Raw genomic sequence first — 12,052 nt, 5'->3', positions numbered from 1 at the left:
CGTACACGCGTCACGCGCCGGATGTTGTGAACGCGCTCAGACATTGCGGTGAATCAGAGGTAAAAAACGATATAAATACTGTTAAGTTTCTTGCACAGACCGATCGTTTCGTGTCTTTACACATCAATGTATCGTCACGAGCTGCAGGGTTTAATTTGGTTTTGTTTGTGTATGTTTTTTTTTTACTCTCAAAGCCGTGATTCCCATCCACTTGCGTTATAAGACTGACAGACTGCAACGGTTTGACTTTAAAAACTTCGTTTGTGTTCTACTGAAGAAATAAAGTCACCTACATCTTGGATGCCCTGGGGGTAAGCAGATAAACATCAAATTTTCATTTTTGGGTGAACTATCTCTTTAATCCAGAAGTAATAACAATTACCACTAGATGGCAGTACTTGCTTTTTAATTTTATTACGGTCAAGCCATTCTTTACTATGGCTGTTGATTTATTGTCACAATTGCCCCGTTAGGTTATTCTAAAGTCCTCAATTTAAAGTTGTTACTTAAACAGCATGTCACTCAGTAGTTCTAATTTTACCATCTAAATGGGAAGTTATAAAGCTGCTTTTGATCTGCTGTACCTGCAGTTTGAGACCTCTGGTAACGCAGCTTTCTGTGCCCTGACTTTTGAGCTCTACAACTCCTGTGCTTTCATAGTCATTTGCTGAGCGCGGGGTGAAGATGACTCTGGAAGGAAGATTAAGTTTCTTCCTTTCAGATTCAACCTTGATAGAGTATTGCACCTCTAAAGAAGGGGGAAAAAAAGACAAAGCAATAACAAAGTGTTGGCATTTGTTTACAGAGATAAGATCCTGCATGACAGAGATGAACAATTACTGAGTAGTAACCTGTGAAGGTAAATTAGAAACATGTACTTACTCAGTGTAGGATTGTAGGTTTTGGGTTTGACTGAAAATTTGAAGCAGGCTTTCACATCAAGGCTAGAACACACAATAAAACCTCGCTTTTAGATGGGGGTTACTGGCTATTGGCTAATATTATAAGGATTGCTTGTTTTGTTTATAGTTTTCTCACCATATATTTTCTCCACAGTTTTTCTTAGTGAGGTCTAGCTCTTTTGGAGTGGTGGTAACAGTCTTTTCAATGCTGATAACTGACCGTGCCCTATAGTGTAAGACCCATACTTAATACATTCAGTCATTCATCCATATCGCTAAATGAATACTAGATTTTGTAGCCATTTTACACCATTTAATATTAAATGAAATAAAATTATTTGTATAACAATATTCATAAACAATATCATTGTTTATAAAGTATCCTTAATAATCATTACAGGTTGTCTATCAATATGATCATACCTGTACACAAACACTGAATCAGAGAGAGATCCGATAGCCAGATCAGGGTAATTATTTCTGTCCAAATCCATGTTCCCAGCAAGAGAGTATCCAAAGAGTTTCACATTGTGATCTTTTCCTCCAAGAACCTGAAATCATTGAAAAAGTTATTGAAAAGGAATTAATAAAACAATGAATGAATACTGAAGCAAAACCGAAAGAAAAGAAAAGTGAATATATGGCTGAACCTGGGCTTTTTTCAGGCCTTGAGGTGAACCATGGAAGATATATACGTTTCCAGCTCCATTACTGTCATATGGGGCACCAACAGCAACATCTGAAAATCAGCAGGATTACATTAAGAAAATTAACTACGTATTGCATTCAAATATTATTGGGGTTATCACCATTATCATAGAAATGTTTCAGTGTTTCCTACTATTTGATGTATACTACGGCATGTTTTCTCCTCTATGTATCTTTCCTTGAACCTGTTGGTTCTGGATGTTTTTCATTAGCTCTATTCATAGAAGAGACTACATAGTAAACACATACCATGATAACCATCCAGGTTCACATCTCCCATGTTTTCCACAGCCAAACCAAACATGGAATAAGCAGCTCCCTCAATTTTCTTGGGGGTGATCTTGTCCCAAGCCCCTTCCTTGTTAAGATAAACATAGATGGCCCCACCGATATCACCGTCCTTAATAAAGTACTGAGGTGCTCCGACTACAATGTCGTGCCACCTGTTTTAAAAATCAGTTCAGAATAATCAACATCTAGTGTTGCTATTAGTAACTAAAACTAAAACTATTCTTTTTTTACTTGAAATAAAGCTGTAATAAAATAAAATTAATAAAAGTATATTTTAGTATTATGTATAATACTAAAGTATCACTGATCAAATAAAGTGACATGACGTGTGGCCAGGTATGGTGTCCCATACTCGGAATTTGTATTTATCCCATCCAAGTGCACACACACAGCAGTGAGCAGTGAACAAACACACACACACACACACACACATACATACACACACACACACCGTGAATACACCCGGAGCAGTGGGCAGCTATTTTTGCTGCGATAATATATAATATGTGACCCTGGACCACAAAACATTGTATGGGTAAAAATTATTGATTTTTCTTTTATGCCAAAAATCATTAGGATATTAAGTATAGATCATGTTCCATGAAGACATTTTGTAAATTTCCTACCGTAAACATATCAAAACTTAATTTTTGATTAGTAATATGCATTGCTAAGAACTTCATTTGGACAACTTTAAAGGCGATTTTCTCAGTACTGTGATTTTTTTGCACCCTCAGAATCCAGATTTTCAAATAGTTGTATCTCGGACAAATATTGTCCAAAATATAGTTTATAACAAACCATACATCAATGGAAAGCTTATTTATTCAGCTTTCAGATGATGTATAAATCTCAATTTCAAAAAATTTACCTTTATTTTTGTGGTCCAGGGTCACATATAATTAATTAATACAATACAATACAATACAATACAATACAATACAATATAATACAATATAATATAATATAATAATTCTGTTGTACTGGATCTTACCCATCGCCATTGATGTCAAGCACTGCAAGATCATAGCCAAAGGAAGAGGCAAGTCCGGCACCCTCTAGGATGTACTCAGCTGTCAACATGTATGATTTAACTTCGTCCTTCTTTAATAGCACAACTGCCCCACTGTGATTGGCTCTTGGAGCCCCAGCAACTATAGTCAACTGACCTCTCTTGGTCAGCATTTTTCCAGAGTCCAGAGAGAAACCTGAATAATAAGAATGCAATGATAAAACCCATGAACAGCATCAATGAAAAACATGCATGATTCTGACTGACTTGGACACTCGTAGTATGTAGTATCATAGTTTTGCTTAGGCAATGTGGATGTAAACAAGATACCAACACAAAGACAGCTTCAAAACAATAATGTAGCAACAACATTCACATTTGTTCACAAAAAGGACACAATGTATAGGATGTATAAAGACCAAAATGATGACAGGTTGAACGTGAATAATTGATCAAATTGGCGTCCAAGAAATCCCACAAGCCTAAATAGCTATTGGATGCCACATCATAAACGTTCTCCTTGGCCACCTGAATGGGAGGTGACTGAAGGCTACTGGATATGCTAGTCATGAAAAATAAATGACTAAACAATAAGCACAAACAACCAAACAGACCTAAAAAGGAGTAAAACCACACAAAGGGTAAGAATGGCAATCTATATCTATGCCTTGTATCCAAACTCTGCTGGAAAAGTTTATATATCCTAATCACACCAGAATTCTTTAGGGAGACTGAGTCACATGATGGATCAAGGAGGGAGTGAAATAAATGATGAATGGGATGTTATGTGATGATGGACTCACCTAAATAACTGTTAGCAGGGACAGGCACCAGGTCTGGATCAAGTCGGCTCTCGTCCCCAACTTCATATGGGCCGTCATCAAAGATATTCTCTTCCCACAGAGAGCTGTTCTTCTGCTCCATCCGCACCACTCCTGACATCCACCCAGTGGAGGAGTGAGTGAACAAGGAAAGGAAAAGGGTGAAGGGTTGAGGATGGAGAAAGTGAATGAGTGAAGCAAAGATGCCAGAAAAAAAAGTTTAAAAAGGGCGGATAAAATATAATAAGTCAGATGCAATGAACCAATAAAGAAAATCTGATGGATTAACATGTCATGATGGTGCAAAAATTGAGTGATGTGGGGAATTATGTGTCTTGTTTGACAGTGGCCATTGTGATTGACCTTCTCATAACAACTTTAAATATTCTCGCAAAAATTAGATTTACCATGAAATTTACCAAAATCTCACCTACACTTCAATACACACATACATACAAGCACTCTAATTCATCAATACCTTTCCAGTTGTAAGCACCCGGTGCTCCAAACACCAGATAGTGATGGTCCTTTGTGAATGTGGCAGATAGACCCTGCTGGCATGATCCAAAGCGCTCGTGTCCTCTGTTTCTCCCATTACAGAACATCCAGGCTCCTCCATCTTCATCTGAGGCATCATTAATCGTTAGGTCCTCACTTAGTACGTAGCAACGACCTGTCAAGTCACGCAGCTCCTGAACTGAGTTCACAAACATGCGTCGCTGGTAGCGATGCGCACAGACCTGGAGAGAGACAGCGGGAGTTCCGTTTAAATCAGTCAAATAATTAGCATAAAACTGTAAAATAATTAAATAAAAATTAAATAATAATAATATATAATAAAAACAATAATAAATAAAAACTTTTTTGCAATGATATTTCAGCTATACACTACCGTTCAAAAAGTAAGGGGTCTGTAAGATTTTTTAATGTTTTTTTTGCAACTCTCTTTTCTTCATCAAGGCTGCGTTTATTTGATCAAAAATACAGTAAAAGTATTGTGAAATGTTATTACAGTCTAAAAAAACATTATTCTATTTTAATATATTTTAAAATTTAAGTTTACTGAATATCATTTATTTGAAATAAAAAAGCTTCTATACATTTTGATCAATTTAATTCGTCCTTGCTGGATAAAATATAATTTTAAAATATCTTACTGACCTCAAAACATTTTTCTCCTTATTTTTACATTTAGATTACCTTGGCTGTCATCTTATTTTCACACACTGTACATCGTAATTCCTAAATTCACTAAACTCATTTAGATTAAATAGTGTAGAATTTTTATATTCTGCACCACTTCCCATTTATCGGTTATCGGCCATAATATTAAAATAATTATTGGCCAGAATTTTGATAACAGTGCATCCAAAATATGAGCACACACACGCGCACACACACACACACACACACTCTCTCTCTCTCTCTCTCTCTCTCTCTCTCTCTCTCTCTCACCCTTACCAATATCTTTCCTCCAGGTCCCTGGCTCTGTACAGTAACTCCCATCCACTGGTTTTGCTTATTTTCAGCTGCCAGGTTTTCTACATATGCGCAATAAAAAGGCCTCACTTAACACATGCAGTAACTCATTATAATGTGTCTTACTTTCATGTGTTTGAGTTTACCTTCATTGTCAAACATCACTCGTTGACATGACTGACTGGGAGAATTTATGTCACAGTTGTATATGCCTCCCGTAATTATTGACTTCTGCCCGGGCAATGCTCTAGCCCTTGGGGAACCAACAAGCAACCTGTAAACCAACAAACAGAAATGTATTCATGGATTCGCAATATATTGAATTTCATATTACAAATCTGATATGATATCTGACTCCCCCTCTTATGCTAACGCAGCTCCAAATAACACAAATGCATCATGTGTAAATACTGTTTTAATATGTTTTTCAGTGAGAAAAATATATTTTTGGGAAACGTGGTCAGCAATGTGGTCAGAATCGTGGTCATAATAGTCCTAATAAATTGCAGATCTGTTTACACTCTTTTAAACTACATCAGTCAGCAGTCGCACACACAATAAATCACTTATGAATGAATTAAATGGATTTTGTAAATGGATATTTGTTTATTACATGGTGATAGCATGTGTAACAGTGATTGTGAATAAGTAAATGGCAACATCGCCACAAATGTTTACAAAAAGTAAACATCGCTAGCAGTAATCTCTAGCATCTTCAGCATTTTATTATTATCTTCTCTTTCTCCATACATGGGTCTTCAGTAGGATCCTCAGTGGAAACAATGCAGATTCAACAGTCCACACAGAAAATAAGCCATTCTCTGGACACACTACTTGTGCACTGTGTATTCGAGAGTGGGGGCAAGTCTTCTGTACACTCTTTCTATTCTTTCAACTCAAGAGAATATCTTTTCTCTTCTGAATAGAAGAAATTTAGGCCACAGAAAACCTAGGATATCCACCAACAAAGGCTATATCTCTGGTTTCACTTCATTTATGAGAGTGAAAGGCTCTTTTCTTTTCATTGGATTGACTGGTTCAGCAATAACATTCATCCCAACACTTCACAGATTTTAGCTACAAAAGCTCTCTTTGTGGGCATAGACAAAAAGAATCTGACTGGAGCAAAGCCTACATTTCCCACAATACCCTCGCCAAAATGTTGAAGGAAGAGTAAAAGTATTTGGCAATGTCCTAGAACTCTTCAGACTCACTGTTTTACTTTTAGGGGTACAACAGCTTGTTATGGGACTTAATCATGGCCGGACTTACCATTGGGCTTGACTGGGCTGCAGCCCAGGGGCCCCGCCTTGTAGGGGGCCCTGCCTTAACCCGTTTACATTTGTTCAGTTATGTGCCAGTCAGAAATTATTAGTTGCATTTCAACAGAGCGCACGGGCCAGCGGGGGATAACAGCTTCCAGCTTCCAACTACGACATTCGAAGCCATAATCAAACAGCATAAACTGGAATTTATGATTTTTTTCACATAGAAAAAGGACACGCGTATTAAATCATGTCTGCGCGGCGCCGAATCGCCTATTAATTTGTGATCACATGGCTGCTTTAAACGGTTCCATTAAGCCTTTAGCCCAAAAGAGCGCACATTTACAAAGATAATGATAAATTCTAAAAAAATAAAAATAGCCATTTACAGGGTTCGTACGGTCATGAAAAACCCAGAAAGCTTTGGAAAAGTCGTGGAAATTTATTTTACAAATCTCTATATAATAGAATATTTAATCACGTCCTGAATCTCGGTGCGGGATAGCTCATTTTGGTTTTACTACTTTTCGCAGGTTTCGCATGTTTGGAAAATTCCCGCAAACATTTATTTAATATACAATGTAGGTTAGATGAGTTAAAAAAAATTCACACAGAATATCGGATTAAGTCAATCATTTGAAAACAGCGTGTGTGGTTCAGCTGTACAACGTCTTCTGGCTCTCACTCTCAAAATTGCCTCACATCAGAGCATTTCATCTGCACTAAGATAGCTGCTGCACACTGCCAGACTAGTGATGTCCGGTTCGCGAACGAATCGTTCTATCTTAATCGTTCTTCTTAGTGAACCGGTTGAACCAGTTCACCAAATCTGACTGAATCATTTGAAACGGTTCGTGTCTCCAGTAAGCATTCATCCACAAATTACTTAAGTTATTCACTTTTTTAACATGGCTGACACTCCCTCTGAGTCGAAATAAACCAATATCCCGGAGTAATTTATTTACTCAAACAGTACACTGACTGAACTGCTGTGAAGAGAGAACTGAAGATGAACACGAGCAGAGCAGCCGGATAATGAACGTACACGCCCACTGCTGGAGCGGTTCTCGTTCTCGAGTCAAGAACCCAGAATATCAGATTAAGTCAATCATTTGAAAACAGCGTGAGTGGTTCAGCTGTACCGCGTCTTCTCGCTCTCACTCTCAAAATTGCCTCACATCAGCGCATCTAATCTGCACTAAGATAGCTGCTGCACACTGCCAGACAAGACTTTCGCTCAGCTGACAGGACTGTCACTTGCCTAATCGGGTCAGTGTTGCATCATCACAAAAGTTAATCATTTGCACGTCGTTTTAAACCATTCGGTACTCGCGCGCTCCAAACTATTTTTCTGGGCGCTCACGGTCACATTCAGTGTTATTTCAGGGTTTTGATCTCTCAACTGAGAGATCACATCCTGTTTATTGTATTATAGTGACTATTTAATATTACATCTAAACTTTGACTAGGCTAGACATGTTGGCTATTAATTGTATACAGTATATGAACCTGAAAGCATATTTTCATTTTTGTGTATTTTGTGTTACTCCATAATAATGTTCTAGTTGAGGGCATTTGTAGTATAGGTATGGGGCCCAAACATAACCTCAAGCCCAGGGGCCCCCGGCCCCGTACGTCCTGCCCTGGACTTAATACTTTACTTTTTACTTCATCTACCCCTTAAAAGGTGCATATTAGTAGCTTAGAGTAGTAATATGTATCCTCAGTGTACAACAATGAACCTTTTAGGGGTAAATATGATACAGCGATGTCCCTTAAAGCAGCACTATGTAACTTTTTCTGTGTTCAAAATTTGCAAAATTTATATAATGAGCGAGTACATCGTGAATTCATCTTTCAACCCGCGTTTTTGTCTTATTCCGAATCACTACGGTACACTTATAATAAGCACTTATATTTGGACTATTGTAGCCTGGTCAGGTCGTCACCGCTGCGGAGTAACACATGCCTGCGTGAATCGCCAGAGACATAAACTTAGAGAAGTAGCTCCGGTTGGAATGTTCTTCCGCGAGATGTGTGCAGTTCTATTTATTAACCGCTAGAGCGCCAAAAGTTACATACTGTGCTGCTTTAAGGGTGCTGCCTTAAAGGTATAATATTTGCATATTTTTTCTAAGAGTGTAAAGGCCTCTAAAACTTACTTTCGTTCAGTGTGTTAGTACTGAAAACCTGGAACATACGAGGTCACAGATGATAATGACAAAAAATTGGGTTTCCAATTTCAATGTCATATTTGGGAAGTGCAGTTCAAGTGCAGTCCGTTTCAAATGTGTGAACCCATTCAGTCATTATTACATTTCTTTTTTAAGCATTCAGATGAACAAAGACATCATTTTTGTTGTATCTGGATAACTCGAAAAAGGTCAGCTGAGCATGTGTTTGCATATCCCTGGGCCTGAAATTTAGTGCTGGGTTTGCATAGTTTAAAAAAAAAAAGGGAGAGACATTTAGGGGTGGGAATTCCCTCCATTTTTCAGAAATGCATTTCATGCCTTGATCTACTGATAATTCCGTCAATCACTACTAATTCCTTCTGTGAGTGAACAACCATAGTCCAAGATCTGTCTGGATCACAAAAAAGAGAATACAGTAGCTTTAGAGTCACATTTTCCAAACAGACAGAGACAGCACTGTTTTTCTGAAAGGGAAACAAACTTTTCTGGGCTGGGCAAAAATAGCCTCTCAATACCTGCTATTCATTTCACTCTCGAGAGCATACAGATTGCTGTATCTGATGAAAATGCTTATGATTACATTAAATCTAATGCAATGCACAGGCCCAAAATTCACTACATTACACATTACACATCCAAAACACTACAAAGAACATTCTAGAGTCCTTTAGCATGATCCATTAAAAAAAGAAGAAAAAAGAGAGAGCGATATTACTGACCAACAAATTCATAAGAACATATTCATACACACAGTCATAGCAATTCTGTTTTATGTTTTGCAAACTGGTGTCGAATTTGTATGATCTCATTCATACATTTTTACGCAGTCTTCTTAGGCCTCAGAAAATAATGACGTTTTCTCATGATCAGGCTGATTTATACTCTGGAGTCGCAATATTTCCTACAATGAATGCAGACAAGACCCCTTCATTCATATTAAAAGCTTTGTTATTGGACCAGCATCCTTTATGTTAATTAACCTACACATTTCAGGAAATTGCAATAATCTGGATCACAATCAGCTCCTGAACAACATCATTCCATTCTGACAACCCCAATGATTTGTGGCTAATGTAATGTGTCTCCATTAATCACTCCCTAGAGGGATGTAACGAATAGCACAACAAGGATACGCCTCACTACCACTATTGAGGTGGTTTTGCTCTGTCACATTTATGTATACATGAGTAACAAGCCCAAAATTCCAAGGGAAAAATATGAAATTGGAGAGAACATCACACACTTTTATTTCAAATCTTTGGAAACTTTTAAAAAAGGGAACGTCCATAGATCAACAGAAGGGAGAAGATGGAAGATTAATTAAGAAAGTGAGAGGGATTAAGCTATTGAAGGAAAGAAAACAGAGAGGTGGAGGTGGGGGAGGGGAGGGGAGAACAAAGAAGAGAAGTACTCTTTTTATTAAGAGCTTTTTCAGAGAGATTCCTGAGGCCAGAGTCTGACACTAGCACTCAATTATGCACAGAGTGATGCAGACACAGAGAAATATGCCTAATTTGTTAAAAATGTCAAGCTCTCCGCATACTCAAAAAGAAACAATTAAGCAATTACTCATTCTAAAGACAGAATGGTATTGACTTCTAAAGCGTTTCTTATAATAGAAAAGAGTAAACTGCAGGCCTGGCAAATTGAAAAACGTTACTCTGATCTTGTAAAGTATTTGCAAGATAATTCTTTACTGCTGCAGCACTAGCCACTCATGTGCTGGGATGTTTGATCAAATTGATTATTTCAAACTGTCGAATTCAATTGATCATTTCATAAAACTGCAACTGCAACAAAAACTTTAATGCAAAAGTTTATGGGCTAAAGACAGGTGTATTTACTTTACAGTCAGATTACAATGTACAATAACTAATACTGTACAAGCAGTCTTTTCTATCTCTAGCTTTATTTTCAGCTACAACATTTTGTTATAATACAAATCCTTTTCTTTTGAATAATGGCCAAACACAATAGATGAAAGTGTAAGATTGTTTGGCAAAGGTGTCAATAAAACTGATTCTGGCTAGCTAAATATTATGGTGCATTTAAGCTGTGCCATGTCAGAATTACTGTAATTTTGAGCTTCCAACTTGTCCTTTCATATCTTTGTCAAACATGTAACTACAACTCAATTTTGTGAAAGCTCTCATTTGATTATGGCATCATGTAAACTCCAAAATGGTTGCTACTAGCAACCTCTACACACTGTCACAATTCACTGTACATAAACGCATGAAGATGAAGGTTCTATAAGTCTTTAATATACAACACACAAGCAATTCAAAGACAGGGCAGCGTCAGCAAATCACAGACAGGCAACACACTGACATAACACTACTGACGAGTCCAGAAAACTTGTAATGAAAACACGGCAACTTAAATACACAGGCTACCAAGATGACACAGCTGAACTTGATGGCAAATCAAATCAGTAGCCATGGTGACTAACACAGACAGGGAAATGGTTCAAACGCAAATAAAGTCCAAACAGAACTGAAACATGACACACATTTCTGTTCTGTTATGACCAGTGTTGCGCTTTCTTTATGATAAGATGTGAATTTAGCTGTCATTACCAACAAAGCTGCACATGGCTTCATTTCGGCATTTATGACTGTTGCCGCAGAAACAAATACTGTCTGAAACTAGAATTAAGCTAGAATTAAAAAAAGAATTTAAACTGAAACGAGAACAGAATCTCTGAGTTGTCGTGAACACTGCATTAGTCTTTAATTCAAAACTTTATCCGAATATGTTTCCTCAACTCTTAACCCACACTTGTTTACTTACTGACAGTGTTGGGGAAAGTTATACTTTTAAAAGTAATGCATTACAATATTGCATTACTCCATAAAAAAGTAACTAATTACATTAATGCGTTAAGTTACTTTTGGGTTACTTTTTTAATCTGGACAGGGCTTGCTTGTTTGTTTTTAAAATAAAAAAGTTATATTTTTGGCAAATATAAAAGCCTTTTCACACCAAAAGTGAAATTAATAAGCCTCAAGCTGAAGGGAAAGTAAATTTACGTCCGTACAGTAGAATGCAGAAGAAGAAATTTCAACACACTTTAGCAATAAAAAAAAGTCACACAAATGTTTATCTAGAGTAATTTTTGCTTATTAGTATGGTTGAACTGGATCATCGAAGGTCAGAAGCAAAGACATTGGTTAATAGAATGGGATTAAATACATAAAGGATATTTGTGTTGTTTAACATTTTAACTATTGCAGGTTTGCGTCATATTCTGAGTTGCATCATTTTTATTCATTTTGAGGAATACTGAATCTGTTTTTTTTTTGTGAGTGAGATGAATTAATGCATATTCATATTTATTTTAGAACTACAGTAACATCTTCTGATTTCTCTCAACATG

The 12,052-nt window shown here is 37.0% G+C and overlaps 1 protein-coding gene across 1 annotated transcript in view; it reads right to left on the bottom strand.

Moving 5' to 3' along the window:
- Window positions 1-12,052, bottom strand: part of LOC107699097 (integrin alpha-6-like) — a 28,135-nt gene that overhangs the window by 8,840 nt on the left and 7,243 nt on the right. The window contains exons 2-12 of the mRNA XM_016500266.1: window positions 5,360-5,487; window positions 5,196-5,275; window positions 4,213-4,474; window positions 3,717-3,848; window positions 2,896-3,109; window positions 1,860-2,053; window positions 1,553-1,641; window positions 1,326-1,453; window positions 1,039-1,128; window positions 883-944; window positions 585-748 (exon numbers count right to left, since the gene is read on the bottom strand). Coding sequence (XP_016355752.1) covers window positions 585-748; window positions 883-944; window positions 1,039-1,128; window positions 1,326-1,453; window positions 1,553-1,641; window positions 1,860-2,053; window positions 2,896-3,109; window positions 3,717-3,848; window positions 4,213-4,474; window positions 5,196-5,275; window positions 5,360-5,487 — 1,543 coding nt within the window. The remainder of the gene's footprint in view (window positions 1-584; window positions 749-882; window positions 945-1,038; window positions 1,129-1,325; window positions 1,454-1,552; window positions 1,642-1,859; window positions 2,054-2,895; window positions 3,110-3,716; window positions 3,849-4,212; window positions 4,475-5,195; window positions 5,276-5,359; window positions 5,488-12,052) is intronic.

This window comes from Sinocyclocheilus anshuiensis, unplaced genomic scaffold (assembly GCF_001515605.1).
Source record: "Sinocyclocheilus anshuiensis isolate Anshui unplaced genomic scaffold, SAMN03320099.WGS_v1.1 scaffold94, whole genome shotgun sequence".
NCBI classification, from domain to species: Eukaryota; Metazoa; Chordata; class Actinopteri; order Cypriniformes; family Cyprinidae; genus Sinocyclocheilus; species Sinocyclocheilus anshuiensis.
The sequence above is the reverse complement of the archived record's forward strand: the minus strand, read 5'-3'. Positions and strand labels throughout refer to the sequence as shown.